This window comes from Aricia agestis, chromosome 3 (assembly GCF_905147365.1).
Source record: "Aricia agestis chromosome 3, ilAriAges1.1, whole genome shotgun sequence".
In the NCBI taxonomy this organism is placed as follows: Eukaryota; Metazoa; Arthropoda; class Insecta; order Lepidoptera; family Lycaenidae; genus Aricia; species Aricia agestis.
This window is the reverse complement of record NC_056408.1, coordinates 2884458-2901029: the sequence shown is the minus strand read 5'-3', so window position 1 is coordinate 2901029 and position 16572 is coordinate 2884458. Positions and strand designations below refer to the sequence as shown.

Genomic DNA, 16572 nt, shown 5'->3' with positions numbered 1-16572 from the left:
TAAAATCTAGGTATACATTGTACTAAAACAGCATAATATGAAATGCTTTTTCTGGATCCTAATTTACTTAAAATAAAATTATACTAAGATTCGTAATTTTTTAGATACTTATAGCACGCGTCCAAATTTTTATACGTTATAGACCTAGGTAATAAATACGCAACTTCAGGGACCACTGTCTCTATCTGTATTATGACGGTTCTAATATGCCAGAAAGAGACAAGTAGACCTCTAATGGATATTCGCTGTGTAAATATTAGGAAGGGGTCAATATTACGTCAATTTTTCCTTGATACTTCAGACAATCGTACAGTAGTCGACAAAAGTGAGTTACTTTTCGACTTTATAACTGCACGATATTAGATTTATAACTAGACGACAAATAAGACTGAAAATAGGGTCTGCCGACCTCAGTATACTAGTATTATGAGAACATAATATTTTGCTCTATAGCTATAGTTAAATAGTGTTTTTTTTATTATACAAGGTATAACCCAAATAGATAGGACACAAGACTTTTTTTTTATGAAGTAAGGGGGCAAACGAGCAAAGGGTCACCTGATGAAAAGCAACTTCCGTCGCCCATGGACACTCGCAGCATCAGAAAAGCTGCAGGTGCGTTGCCGGCCTATTAAGGGTAATAGGGGAGAGGAATGGAAAAGGGTAGGGGATTGGGCCTTCGGTAAAGTCACTCACTCGGCGAAACACAGCGCAAGCGCTGTTTCACGCAGGTTTTCTGTGAGCCCGTGGTATTTCTCCGGTCGAGCCGGCCCATTCGTGCCGAAGCATGGCTCTCCCACGTTTTCTTTGAGAATATTTTTATACCATTCCAAAAATATGTGGTAAATGAAACAAAAATTCGACTATACTCGGTCCGCGATAACAACGTCGCGTCGTCATGACGTCATGCATATCGGCGTACTCAGACAACTTGCTCTCGATAATGTGTAACTTGCTAAAGGACCTATCAGATAGAGAGCGGCCAAGCATTCGCATTCTACGTTCGAGCGGTCAGTCACATAGGAGCAATTCTGACGCGGTCCGAACGCCCCCTATGAGAGAATACCTATTTTATTTTATTTACTAAGAGGAAAACTTACAGCTAGATAACATGGACATAATGATAAACATAGAACGATAAGTATAATATAATACAAAGAACGCAAAACTGACCGCTTGAACGCTTGACCGCGTAACCGCTCTCTGTCTGATAGGTCCCTAATATCTTGCGACAGCTACGCAAAAAGCGTTTGACAGGAAATATTGTATAATTAATGCATCCGCCCGATGCGCGTTTTGTATGTCACGAAATTTTTGACTATGCAATATCTGCTGTAAAATCCCTGCTGCATATCTGTCGCAAGATACGCCATGTCGCTATAGTTATAAGTTTAAAACATCGCACCCCTTTTATTGATGCAGACCGCGCATTAAAATAGTTCGGCAAAAGTGGAAGAAAGTGTGAGTGGTACAAGTATATTTGTGATCTGACAGTAGCACGTTATTAGCGGCTATTGGTCGTTATTGGTAGATATTACCAATTGCCCCTCTATTTTCGCCGAGCTATGTTGTACCCAGGCTGTAGATCTATGTGAAGCAGGCCAGGCCCAGCTCCACGCGGAAGGTCTGTCCCGGTCTGCCGGTGTCGCGCACCGCCACGTCCAGTAGCGGCAGCCGCGTCGGCCGGTCCGTCTCGTACTCCACCACCGTCCGCGCCCACTCCGACTTCTTGTACTGTGGATGATCGATAGACTAGATTTCATTATAGTCGTTTAATGGATTTAAGCGTAAATATGTATACCTCTGGCACACACTCTTACAACGGTCCTTAAAAGTGTATCAATTTCTTCAATGGTGCATTTATCTCTGAATTAAGTAAAGAAGAACTAAGAACTGACCTGGCACTCATCCAGTAACGCCTTGTATCGTAGCCGGTTGTTCGCTTTGGGCAGGATCTCGGCGTCATTGAAGGCCAGCAGTTTCAGCCCTCGCTTGTAGTTGCGTGCTGCCGGGTCATAGTAGCCCACGGTATTGCGACAGTGTAACGTCACGTTCTGTACCGCTGACACCGAGAGAAGCTGGAGGTAAGTCAGCTGGCTGTGCTCGGCTTTGTATGAGATCTGAAATGATGGCAGTCCTTGTAATTTTGACAATCTCCTGATATACACTTTATAATAATATGTTTATTCCCAAGTCTAACTTAGGTGTCAACAAAAATAACGAATTTAGAATTGCACCGGGATTGTTGCAATTCTATGCAACAGGCCGTTTAGAGTCAGAAAGTAGAGGTTTACACTAAAAGCGACAATTTTAAGGGTCTGGTACCTAAAGGGTAAAAACGGGACCCTGTAACTAAGTCTGTCTCTGTTGTCTGATTTTCTCCTCAATGTTGCCAAGTGCCGCCCTTCTGTCCTAATTTAGGGCTGCCAACTGCTCACTCACCGTGAAGCCGTCGTCCAGCTCGCTGAGCCAGGCCTCGCCGCTGCCGATGCGGGTGATGTCGGCGGACGTGGTGGGCGCGGGGTACACGCAGCTGGCGCCGGCCGCCATGTCGCAGTGCACCAGGATCGCGTCGCTGAAGTCGCCGCCGTTCGGGTCGATCCAGTACTGACCTGCGAGTGGAATAGGGTGTGTTTAGTTATGGGTTAGTATGCGTTGGCTCTGTTGCGAAGATAGTCGCACAATTTTAATATCGCATGGCAAAAGTGGGAACGTCAACGTTTTTAGGTATCCGGTGCAGATTTTAAAAAAAGGTTTAAGGGTTTTTAATAACATGGGCGCAACATTTTCATATCTTCAATCTCGATTATATAGCTGCCCCCCTTGCGCAAACGAATATCCAAGATATGATAACAAAACCCAGAAGAAAATAATTTACTCACCACTGGGGAAGTCAGGATGGTGGTACTTGATATCGCCACACGTCTTCGCCGGGGCCTCCTTACTGCCGTCGGGCTTCAGGAACTTGTCCAGGGAGACCTTCAGTCGCTCGTACGCCTTCAACACGATCTTCTTCCTCTCCTCTGGCGACATATCGTCCTTGAAGAACCTCGGCGGAATCGCGTTTGGATCGTCGCCTAGTGGGTCCGGACCTTTTATTGAACCTGGGAATCATTATGTGAGTTACAGCAAATGTAATAAAGAAAAAACTGTAATTATAGAGTATCTGCTGTATTTGATAATTTTTTGATGCGAAGATCAGTATGCCGAATGCGAAATCCTAGTCGCTATCGAAGTCATTAACGCAATCTGACCGAGTGCCTGACCTGTTTGGTGCCAGTGGCAGAACTCCATAAGATTGGGACAATGTAAAATATCAAAGATTTTTTCACCTGTATGAACTTGCGCATCCACTTTGCCTTTTATGTCATAAATACGAAGATCGAGAGATAGCACTAACCGTCGTACTCAGAGACATTTAATTATGATTAACCTTCAATTTAATGAAGAGTTTGACAGATAATGTATGGGGCTTATGTCAAAATTTTGAATTCATTGTATTTAAGTAATTAATGTTCCACTCTGAGTGTGGCAGTTAGACGTGTATTGTTTAATCAACGATTTACTTCAGCACAAAATATAAACAAGTCCGTACCTTGTTGTAGCATAGCAGCAATAGCAGCGGCATCGTACTGAAGCGAGTCTCCTGGTGGGCCGGGTGGTCCGGGCGGACCGGCGGATCCGGGGGGTCCGTGTCGGCCCGGCTCTCCTGGCGGGCCGCGACCGCCCACCGGTCCGACGGGGCCTGGCGGACCTGCGCTGCCGTCCCGGCCGGCTGGTCCTAGAGGCCATAAAGTATAAAAGCATAAATTTATCAAAATGTTTGTTGTTAAAAGAAAAACACTACTGAATAAATACCTGAAACTTCTTAAAAAGTTTTTACGGAGTCCAAATATTACTTCAGAATATGAGTATTTGATGACATGAAATTTGCCTCAACTAACTTTTTATGTGACTATAAAAATGCGATCATTTTTAACACATGATAATTAACATATCAGGGCTTACCCCGCGGTCCCGCGTCGCCGTCTTTCCCCGGAGGTCCCATAGCTCCAGGTAAACCTCTTTCTCCCTGGCGACCCGGCGCCCCCACCATCCCCGGTAGTCCCGGCAGCCCGGCGTGACCCTTAGCCCCATTTGCCCCGGCCTCCCCTCGTTCTCCTTTAGACCCGTCGAGGCCAGGTGGCCCTTGTTTGCCCGTTGGTCCTTGAGGACCGTCGACCCCAGGTGGACCACTCTCACCTCTTGGCCCCCTTTCTCCAGCCGGGCCTGGTGGTCCCGAGGGACCAGATGGACCCTAAGGATAAATAAGGCTTATGACATTTTCCACTGTTGTAGTAAGTAGTTTTTTTTTAATTACAAGTAAATATTTTTATTTTAAATATTCAACATCGGCTTATTGAGTTGTCAACTAACCGATGCATCGATTAGTCGTCGCGATGTTGTATATTTACATTAGCCACGTACTAATGAAAATACAAAGTTTTTGTCTTTAAGTGTCAATACGTAGTCTCTCTACTATATAAATAAATTTTTATATTATCACATAAAGAAATGTGCGGATGAAAGTAAACGAGTCAAACATACCTGTAAGCCAGGCGCTCCCGGTGGACCAGACTGTCCAGGTTGGCCAGTAGGTCCTTTGTCCCCGGGTCGTCCAGGAATACCAGGCTGCCCCAACTTCCCTGGTCTTCCCTCAGGGCCCGGCTCACCCATAGGTCCTGGTGGTCCTTGCACTCCTGCGCTTCCCATGGGCCCTGGTGGACCATCGACACCGGGTTTACCTGGTACACCAGTTTCGCCCTAATAAAGAAAAGTGAATGATATGGTTATAATGGTTTTATAGGTTCCTGGTCTATCTTAGAAAATGCATAAAATTGTCATTTTCATAACTTGACAATATAAAAAAAGTTTTCGTACATTTTGAAAAGATATAATATTATAAGTCACCTGTATACCACGCAGACCCTGTGGTCCTGGCGGGCCAACCATACCGGGCAAGCCACTCGGTCCTCGTTCTCCAGTTGGTCCGGCCGGCCCGGGCGGTCCTTGTGGTCCTAATTCACCCTCACTTCCTCTCTCGCCCTTAGCTCCCTCAGGACCAGGAGGGCCAGTTAACCCTTGTGGTCCCGGTGCGCCAGGCCGTCCCGAGTCCCCTGTTGCTCCCTTAGCACCTGGTATCCCTGGTATACCAGCAGCACCTGGGCTTCCTTGTTGACCCTGTTAAAATACGTTTTATTATAACATGGTAAGTTGCTATACGATAAACTCATTGCTGCGCAACCGAGAAGTGGGCAAAATCTAGTTCACACAAATCTTTCAGGAAACCCGTAGATCATCAGAGTATATCTTTAATGTTAACTTACAGGTGGTCCTAATTCACCCGGTCGTCCCGGTAGTCCAGGGTGACCTGCGTCGCCCTTCAGTCCCTGTTCGCCTCTCGCACCCTTAGCTCCATTAGCTCCTGGCAATCCCCGCAATCCAGGCTCCCCAGGAATGCCTAAATTAAACGTCAAATCAAAGTTGATTTTAACTTATAAGTAAGTGCAAAGTCTCGCATTTTATAAAATAGAGGCAATTTAAGATACTTTTAGACTAGTACCTAGTCGCGGAGCATCCTACAATGACTTATTTTCATTTTTCATCGAGATTGCAATGTACTTTCAATGAACTTTTCATGTTCTCTACGACTGTATTTTACCTGGATGTCCAGTTGATCCTTGCTGTCCCTTTGCTCCAGCGTAGCCTCTGTCGCCCTTCAGTCCAGGCATTCCAGTCAGGCCTGGCTGACCCGGGAGGCCAGGCGAGCCTTGTAATCCGGGATGACCGCGCTCCCCAGTCGAGCCAGGAGCACCTGGTTCTCCGGGTGTCCCTGGGGCGCCCGGTTCACCTCGCTCCGCTGGCTCCCCTGGAGGACCAGTCGGACCAATTGGTCCTTGTGGTCCTTGCTCCCCTTGTCGACCTATTAAAAGAGAAAGTATAATATAAAACTAATACTGTATTAAAATTATAAAAGATGCTTGAAGCTATGCCCAAACGACTTTACCTGGAGGTCCCTCAGGGCCTTGTAATCCCATTGATCCGCGTTCTCCTTTTTCTCCAGCAACGCCGGGCATACCACGTAGACCAGGCATACCCATAGCACCGATCTGACCAGGATGGCCTTTGGCGCCCCTTGCGCCTTCGGGACCCTTTAATTTAATACGTGTTATGTTTTTTTGTTAATATAGTTCCAAAACATTCGGCTAAGTTTCCATCGCTGATTTCGATTATAAAGTCTAAATACAAACATTTTATGGAGTTTCACATAAGAGTCGCAAGTGATATAGCGATGATGGAGTTACAGATAGATACTTTAAATGTTGATTCCCAAGCACTTTTGTTTTCAAACTTCCAATATTTAAAGAAATCTTCATCGTAACATGCGTCGTAAAATATATTGACCTTTAATCAACTACGAGTATGTTATGTAGTTAAACGTAGTGCGTTATGTTAAATTAATTCGTATTCTTCTGTCATTTTATAAATTCTAGCTGTGTTTTGTCCCTTGTGTGTTTAATAAAGATGTTTTTTTTTGTCGCTGTCACTTTGTTCATGCTCATTACTGTGATTATACTCGTAAACAAATCCTTTTTAATGATTTTACTTACGGGTGGACCATCAGCACCTTGAGCTCCTGCTTCACCCTTTTCTCCTGGAGTACCTGGCTGTCCGGGCACTCCTCTGTCCCCGGGAAACCCTCTTTCACCCCTGGGTCCGGCTTGTCCTGGAGGACCGACTGGTCCAGTAACACCTGGTTCTCCCTCCTTTCCTGGGGTACCCGGTAATCCTGCAGCACCTGGCATGCCCTGAAATTATTTTGCACTTTAATGTTGGGTTAAGGTAATTTGTCGCCTAAATTGTTATTATATTGTTAAATATAATATACTTCATCTATTTTTCATAAATATTTTGCAAATGAGGAATGCAAGACATACGATAAAATGTTTTATTTGATTGACGTAAGTATAAAGCCTCACTACAATAATAATAATTATTATATTCAAAAAAAAATTTTTAAGAAATTCAAAACTTTTGCATAACAAGAATTTTTTACCGGAAATCCTGTTGGTCCAGTTGGTCCTACAGGTCCTCTTTCTCCAGCGGCACCGATAGGCCCCTGTGGTCCTTGTATTCCCGGGCTACCATCTCTACCTGGGTCTCCTTTAGGACCTGTAGGTCCGGGCTGTCCGATTTCTCCATCTTTGCCAGATTCACCCTATAAGAATACCATTGTGAAGATGCAAATCATCTAACGGAACGCAAAAAGAAACAATTTTTTAAGCCCGATACGTACTTGTAGTCCTCTCTCGCCAACCGGACCCATTAGACCAGGTGGTCCCTGTAATCCTTGCGGGCCTTGTTCACCAGGCCTTCCATCAGCTCCAGGTATGCCCCTCTCACCGGGAGGCCCAGATTTGCCCGCGATACCTGGTCTACCTATCATTCCCCGGGGCCCTGGAATTCCTTGAGGACCGGCTCTGCCAACGTCTCCGGTACTTCCCTTGGCTCCAGGTAACCCAACACTTCCCCGTTCGCCGGGCTGTCCTTTTGCACCCATAGGCCCATCGGCTCCCGGTAAGCCCCGCATACCCTGTAATCCCCTCTCTCCTTGGGGGCCTACGTTACCAGCAGGGCCTCTCAACCCTCTTTTGCCTCGTTTGCCCTCTGGACCCATGTTTCCAGGCAAACCTCTCGGCCCAGGTATACCCTGTTCACCTCTTACACCAGATTCTCCTTTCAGTCCTCTTTCGCCTGGTTGTCCCTAAAATATAAAATTGTTAATTGCGTATAATATATAATTTTATTGTCACAAAACATTTCACTACATAGATAGGTAAAAAGTCCTACCGGCATTCCCTTTGTTCCTGGTATACCAGGATCACCAGCAACTCCGGGTGTTCCGCGTGGTCCGGGAAAGCCGGGGGTGCCTGCCACTCCCGGCTGACCTTGCACGCCCTTCTCTCCGGGTATACCATCACGTCCCGCCAACCCTGGCGCACCAGCTTCACCGGATTGTCCTGGACGGCCTGGCTCGCCTCGGGGACCCTGCATTCCTTGACTGCCTTTGGGACCTGCTATACCTTGTTCGCCTTTTATACCCGGTGCGCCCGGAAATCCGGGAGAACCTGGCTTTCCGACGTTACCCTGTGGTATGTATTACGATTAATAAGAGCGATCTAAAATGTTGACAAAGTAAAATAATACTTTATTAAGTACTTACGACAAGTCCAGGTGCTCCTGGTGCTCCATCAGCTCCACGCATTCCCGGTGACCCTGGTGGTCCTTCTCGTCCTCTTTCACCACGAGGACCAGTAGGGCCCTTCAAGAAATAAAAAGTTTGGAGGTCATTACAATTGATATTTTATGATTAAACGTAATATGACTTTCTTGATTTAGTGACGCTGCTGTGTCATTAAAAATAGCTTACAATAAGAAAAGTCAATAAAGATAACTTATCATAATAATATGCTTTCTTAATTTAGAGACACTGAATAAGTCTAAAAGTTATTATAAATAACTTACAATAGGACCGGGTGGCCCCATCTGTCCAGGTAACCCGGTAGGGCCCTTCTCGCCGGCGACGCCCTGTTCGCCCTTGGCACCGTCTTTGCCGTCGAACCCTCGATGGCCCTTCAGCCCCTGTATCCCGGGCACCCCGGGGGTTCCCCTGGGCCCCGGCTGCCCTGCTGCTCCTGCTGGGCCCGGCTCACCGTCTTCTCCCGGAGAACCCTACGAGTAGAAAACCAATGACAGGAGCTCGTAGTATTGAGTATTATAACATATTTGGCTATATCAGGATATTAAATTAAAATTATAAAACATGACAGATAGAATTATCATTATTCATTAGATACAATGAATCATAAACATCAGCATTCAGCAGTTTTCAATATTGAACAATGTAAAAAATAAAAATTATTTAATATTAAAAATAATATTATGTGACTAACATCTTTTCCAGGGGGTCCTTGTGGTCCTCTTTCGCCGGGTGGGCCTAAAGGTCCAGGGAGACCAGGTTCTCCAGGCTCGCCGCGTGGTCCCTGGAAACCCTGAGGACCAGGTGGTCCTTGTGGTCCTATAGCGCAAAAACAACGTTATATTATTTTATTATTTTAGAACTGTAAAGGTTTACATGCTTGTTATAATACATTTTCTTTATATTTTTAACATAAATGGAAGATTTGGCATTGGTCCTCTAGTACAGTAATAAAAAACAATAAAAAGATGTAGAAAAAGATAAATAAATACCAGGTATTCCTCTAATGCCAGGGCTGCCGACGGACGCTTGCATGTACTGGTAGGGGTCGAAGGGCGGACCCTTGTCGCCTCCAGCACTCGCAGCCAGTTGAGCCAAATACGCGTTCACCTATTTAAATATATCAGTTTCAAATATTTTTAGGAAAAAAACGAAGAAATTATATAAATAATCAAAATACGAAATCCGACTCGCACTTGATAAAATTATGATATCGCACCTACTATCGCACAATATATTTTATACAGAGCTCAACAATAACTAACAAAATCATCATGACCAATGTCAACTAACCAAGTTTTGTTGATTACAGAACACTAAAACGGAACCCTAACGAGCTGATTTTTTGTACATTGATAGGTTAAGAGCTCACCTGACTCTAAAAATCAAACATCGTCCTTCTCTCCTCACACTCACGCCCGTCTTTCATATGCCAGGTGAAAAAGGACGGCGCGGAATTATCGCCGAGTTAGTTTTACTTGAATAAAAGACGAACTATAATGATTATGAAAAAAGTGTTTTGAGCAAATTTAGGTTTTATCAATACCTTTTTAGATATTAAAAAATATTAAAGAAAAGACAGCAAACTTCGAAGATCCAAGCAAAAATGTGTCTAAAACAAGGTTTTTTGTAAAAAAGAAATATCGAGCATTTTTTGAGTAATCGCGTTTTCGTCTTGAGCATTTAATCTTTATGAACTGAAGTTACTTGTGTCAAAAAAGTTTTATAGACCTTACTGATTTTGAGATCTAGGTTAAAGTATGTAGTCAAGTTAGGGTCATATGGGCTCTTAATATCCACCCCAGGCATGTGTTGCAATTGCTTGATTCGATAAATGGTTAATACATCACAGTAGATACCCGAAAATTATTGGTTTTGTTACAAGTATACTCACATCAGGCATAGGACCAATATTTCCGGGCATGCCCGGCGCCCCGGGCACCCCGCTGGCCCCGGGCATCCCCGGTGGTCCTGGAGGACCGTTCTCTCCCTGCGGGCCAGATACTCCTCTCACAGGGGTGATCCCGGACGACGCGCTGTGGTATCCCGGAGACGTAGCTCTACCTGAAATTGCCATTGCCCGGAATGAATGCCAAGCTGATTGTGTTTATCTTTTGAACATATATTTTTTTAGTTTGAATTTTTTTCATTTAAATGAAAAAAAGATGCTAAATAAACGACAAAATAATATATACAGCCGATATTATATAGAACGACCTCGGGCCTCATTTTGAATCGCGTTGGACATTTTTAAAAATTGGAAAAATTTCATTGCACTCAGGAAACTATTAAAGTATGCGGCAGGGCGAGGCTGGTAGTTGTTTCACTTCTACAGTCCTTCTGAATTTCTTATTTTTAGGATTCCGTACCCAAAGAGCAAAAACAAGATGTAGACTACGATGTGCGCTGTCTGTCCGTCTCCATGCTGTATCTCAAGAACCGCAATAGCTAGACTTATAAAATTTTCACAGATTGTGTATTGCTGTTGCCGTTCTGTTGAGCTCCCATATTTGTATGTATAAACACAAATTTTGGCCTATTTTTGGCTCTTTATCGATACGGAACCCTTCGTGCGCGAGTGCAACTCGCATTTAGGTGATTATTTCCTTCTCTTACCTGTGAGACAAGCGGGTATCACGGAGCAGTTGACTCGTCCGGCGTAGCACTGACAGAGCGTGCAGTTGTCTCGCTTCCACGTCTCCCCGTCCGACCACGACTGACCGATGTCGATGCATCGTCGGGGTGGAGCTGAAAGAGATAGAGTATTTTCATATAAGTTTATGAGTATTTTAGCTCCATCTTTCTCTAACGTTTTATGGAGAAAAAGAAAGAATGAAAAAGAAAATGTCCTACCTCTGGTCGGTATAGTTGGTAGTGCCCTGGATGCTGCAAAAATAAAATAGTGTTGAATAAATTATTATTCGAAAGAACATAATTAGGAAGAAGAGGAAAGAATATAATTACATAATCTGAGCAACATTATCACTAAGGTCTAAACACTTTACACATTATATTATAGGTACTACATAATATTATTTTATGACATCTACTTTTTAGAAATATTACATTATATATAAAAAAACTTACTCGCACTTGGCCCTCGGAAGTCACTGTCAGAAATGATCGCTAAAACATAAAGTAAAAAAACAATTTTAGATCTATTCTCATGTTAAGCCCGGCCGCACATTATCCGCTGATCAGAAAAATTCGGACGCACTCTGTTCATACATTTTGTTGTAGACCCCGCACACTATCAGAATTTCTTACGTGTCAAAATGTATGAGCGGGGCGGTGTGTTTGCGAATTTTTCTGATCAGAAATTCAGATAATGTAAACTAAACCGGGCTAAACAAAGAGGCTCGACTCAGACATTTGATAAAATCTTTTAACAGCTCCGTTAAATTAATAGTCAGTTAAGCTAATTATAGCTTAACTGACTATTAATTTAACTATTACAAAGGTAACATTTTCAAACTATTAAAAAGGTAGTGCATCATCGTCGAAATTACCTTCGTATCATAACTCATAATTCACGGTATACCATTTAAGCCTCCGTTGCAGATGTGTTGATATCGTAGGACGTAATAAAGTAATTTTTTAGGAGCTGGTAGAGCAGGAACTTAAACCAACTGAAGAACCAGCCCCGGATTTATAAATAGGCCGTATAGGCCACGGTCAAAGGGCGGCAGCGTCTATATTATGGGGCCGACAGATTACTTGCTTGGGGCGGCGGAAATAAAGTGATCTTATAAAATTCTCGTGTCACAGTCTTTATCCGCGAACTCCTCCAAAAATGCCCAACCGATTTTAATGAAATTTTTATGTACCATCGAAGAAATTGATTCCTAGGCAGTTGACAGACCAACGTCATTTGGTCGGATCATGTCAATTCAATGTTTTGTGAATATTGTGATCTGTCGGCTGGGTATGATGTAACGCAACCAAACTACGTAGGTCCCCCATCTGCCTAGGAATCTCTAATAGTACATTCGTTAGGCCTGAGAATAGGTTTTTATCTTCTTTTTGTATTGATAATAGAAATGATTTATATATGGCAAAACAACGCCGGTTCAGCTAGTAAAAAATATAAATTCGGCACCGTGAAGAACAACAGTTGACTTACCATTCAGATCCTCGTCGAGGGGGTTGTAGTCGTCGTAGTTGACGAGGTCCGGGTCCTGCGCCTGCGGCAACTCCTCCCGCACCTCCTTGCCCAGCGCCGGCAGCACCAGCAGCGCCACGACGGCGGTGCCCAGCCACATCCTTGATGTTATAGAAGCATATTACTAGCTAAAAGCCGAGCTATGTGAGAGCTCGCGTCGTTTTTTTGCGTCGTAATAATCTTTAAGGCAGTCTTTTATAGTTTAATAGTACCCAAACCATGACTGACTGATGATAAAACATCAACATATATATTATATAATTAAAAAGCACAAATCAATAGGCGTGATAGTTTTTCCGTAAATTGTGGTCAGGTTGTGGGATATATTAGGGCTCGCTTCATAAGTGGGCCTGATAAGTGTGTCGGTCTATGTGTTACTACTTCAAACTTATTATGGTTTTGAAAAATTTTGTTTACTGATTATAATTTGGAGTTTGAACATAGGACAGTATGTGCATTTAATCTTGACGAAATTCGGTATTGATTTACATTGAGTACATATAGAGATTTTATCCCGTAACATTTGCGGATCCCACACGATAAACAAGTTTCATCAGAACAAAGTTGCGAGCTTTTATAATCCAGTTGTAGAAATAAGATATTGGTTAGAGATTAGCTCTCAACTCGATGGTCGTGGCGCGGTTCCTACGTTCGCGTTAGCGGTTAGAGCAACAGCTATAAATTGTTGTTTTCAAGCTTGGTTGGGACAATGTAGACTGGTGGCCCCACTGGTCTGATAAGAATGATAATCTTTTACGTGTCGTAGCGGATTGTTCGTTAAACTGCAAACAGGATTAAGAGAGTGGAAGAGCAGTGTTTTTTTTTAATAAAATTAGGGAGCAAACGTTGCAGGTGCGTGGTATCTATATCTTTGTGTACTTCAAACAAGCACTATGGAAATTACTACTACTGGTCTGGTTTCAATGAAAACAGACCACCGTCACCAAAACCGGAGACAATATTAGTAATTACGAAGAAAGCGATAAATTAATTGCATTGGCCAGTGCCCTACGTCCCAGTGACCTGAAGAGGCTAGACATTTGTCTGTGTAGAGATGACAGACTCAATTGTACATGTATCAGCTGACTGTCTCTATAATAGCATGACCTAAAATTTCAAATAGTATGCTGTAAAATGTTCGTTACTGTTTTTGTTATGCTCCTGCTCCACCTGCGTTAGCGTTAACGTTAGCGTTAATGCCAAACTGCGCATCGCTTAATGCATTAACATTGCGCGTTGGCTACATTTAGGCATTAACGCTACAAAAATTTGGGCATTAACGTTCCAAACGCATGGTTCTAATTGAAGCAGTTCTAAAAATTTCAACGATTTTTCGTTGGATCACTCCATTGTCGTATTATTTTGCGCCAAAAGAAAACAAACAGGTCGTTCCTGTACGCAATAGTCGTGCCGCGTGCGGAATGAGCCGGCGTCAATGTAGCCAATATCCTCCAATGCGTTATACTGCGCGTGAATTCCCTTTGATGTGTCCAAAAAACCGACACCCGAGCTATCGCTTAACGTCTAGCGTCATTAGTAATGACGCTAGTACGTTAACACGTTAAAACGTTGGCTATAGCCAACGTTTTAACGTGTTAACGTACTTGCGTACCATCCCGATTAACGCGCTAATTAACGCGTAAACACGCAGATGGAGCAGGGACATTATAAAGACTATAAAAAATTAACAAAAATGTAATATTTGTCAAAACTAGAATAGTATAATATTTTAAAGCAGGAGTTGACTACGCATATAAAATAAGCTTGATTAGTGATCAACACAAGCTCTCACCAATTTTTTTTTTCACAAAGATACTAAAACTGGTAAGACTGATCAAAAGTAGTGCATAAAATAGAATATTTCTATGTATCTAAGGGCATAGCTGGGCATTACCTCTTTAATCCGTTAATCGTTAATTAACGAAGTTAACATTTTGATTAACGGATTAACTTTTAAGTTAACTTTTAAAAATATTAACGGACTCGTTAACTTCCGTTAATATGCAGAAGTCCGTTAATCGTTAATCCAATGCCAACTATTTACCGCACGGCACCGCGGCGCGGCGCGAAAACAGGTTCAGACAGTTAGTATGAAACGACAAGTGCCGGGCGGGCGGGCAGCGCGGCGCCGCGGCACAGCGACAGCGAGTGAAACAAAAACAATACATTTTCAGGCGAGTGAGAAGAGATTTGTTTCGTTTTATCATTTCATTACTCAGCGCCGTGCTTATACAGTGATAGTGATTTGTTTATTGTTATTATAAATCATTTGCATGTTGACAAAGAAGAGTGCAGTGTAATTTAGTTCGGTAGAATACAATAATTATAAAAATATTTTGTTTTGTCCCTAACCTGTTCACTTCCAGAACCTAAACCAACAGGTTTTGTATGTACACTAACGCAATGATATAAATCATAACAAGGCCATATTACACATATTAACGGATTAACGATTAACGTTAAGTTGCGTTAATTCGTCCGTAATGTAACGCTTTAACGTTTAACGAAGCTAACTTTTTTCTTAACGAATTAACGATTAACGAAGTTAACTATTTGATTAACGGTGCCCAGCTATGTCTAAGGGCATCCCCGGATTGCCTATTCAAAGCTTTTGGGACAGCCAAGTAAAGTTAAAAAAATCTTTACGTATTACGAAATACGAATTGCGGGTAAACAAAAAGGACACTTTCGCGATAACAAAATCACCCAAATGGACATAATTATATTAAACATGCATTAAACGCCATAAAATTATCATAATAATACCTCATAACATCATAATAAGATGAAATTCAAGATAAACACCAATTTACATAATATTATTACCAATACATACATGAACATATTATTGTATAACTGTACATGGGTGACGGCAGTTGCTTTCCATCAGGTGACCCGTTTGCTCGTTTGTCCCTTATTTTATAAAAAAAATCTCTCACCTCGTGTTGGGGTGGCGCGACAAGTGGGTGCGTCTGTCGCGCTGACAGTAAATATACGCGAACGCACCGTGACCATATCTACGCCTGACCCGCGACCACCGGCGACCGCAGGGCTGCGCAACCGGCCCGCTGAAACCGCTCAAACTAGGATGGGAAAAATATTAAAATCTTGCAGCAGTAAGAAAGTTTTAAGGTTAACACTTAACTAGATGACGCCCGCAACTCCGTTGCGTCGAAACTCGTTTATCGCGCGGGAACCGTACCTTTTCCCGGTACAAAAAGTATCCTATGTCCTTTCCCGGGACTAAAAGTATCTCCATGCCAAATTTCAGCAAAATCGGTTCAGCGGTTTGGGCATGAAGAGGTAACAGACAGACAGACAGAAAGAATGAAAGACAGACAGAAAGAAAAAAAGACAGACAGACACACTTTCGCATTTATAATATTAAATTAGTATAGATATAAGATAAGGACAGAAACTACTTAATTACAATTTTGACTAACATACTTTTTTTCCACCTGAAAAAAAAACATGTTAGGCCTTTTATTGAACAGACTATCTGCCCTAACGAAGAGGTTTAACAAATGTAGAGATTGCTGAAGCTTTTTCCTTCCGTAGAATGTAAATATGAAAGGATGATAGAAGCATCGATATGTGGAGTATAATAATATAATAGGGAGTTATAGACGGTTGAAGATAGACAAAATCTTGTGTTGCAGTCGCAGAAAAAAGCTAGCACAATCACATTATTACAAGGCAAGTAGAACATATCAGTAGTTGGCAAAATATGAAGATATAAACAGAGAAAGAAAAATCTCCTAACAATATTATGTATTATCAAAAGCCTTAAAATGCTAGTCTTCTACTTCACTGGTCCATAACATTTTAGCTCTACATAGCGCCAAGGGATAACAAAACTTCATCCAATATCTTTAAAGTAAGGGCTTTAAACTGTGTTACTACAAAAGAAAGAAATATTACTTGAAAGTTAAGGGTGCTATTACTTTTAATTCCAAATCAATCTAGTGCTGCCAACATTTTATTGTTAAAACTTAAGTTACATAGAGTCTAACAATTAATATTTTACTTATTTAACAGTTTATTATAAATGCAATTAACATAGATACACTCAGAAAGCAAAACGACACACAGAAATTGTCTATGCATAAAA

General features: G+C 42.4%; 1 protein-coding gene across 1 annotated transcript; it reads right to left on the bottom strand.

The window, feature by feature from the left end:
• Positions 1-1587: 1587 nt before the first annotated feature.
• Positions 1588-12561, bottom strand: LOC121740395 (collagen alpha-1(I) chain-like). Its single transcript, XM_042133077.1, has 24 exons — positions 12423-12561; positions 11387-11425; positions 11153-11185; positions 10916-11047; positions 10194-10363; positions 9292-9409; positions 8994-9118; positions 8566-8772; positions 8264-8362; positions 7891-8187; positions 7337-7804; positions 7097-7258; positions 6651-6848; positions 6047-6191; positions 5702-5962; positions 5367-5500; positions 4951-5220; positions 4588-4803; positions 4009-4297; positions 3596-3781; positions 2883-3104; positions 2443-2612; positions 1899-2120; positions 1588-1734 (listed from the first exon to the last, which is right to left on the bottom strand). The coding sequence occupies exons 1-24, from the start codon at positions 12559-12561 to the stop codon at positions 1588-1590; spliced, it is 4449 nt and encodes a 1482-aa protein (XP_041989011.1).
• Positions 12562-16572: the final 4011 nt, after the last annotated feature.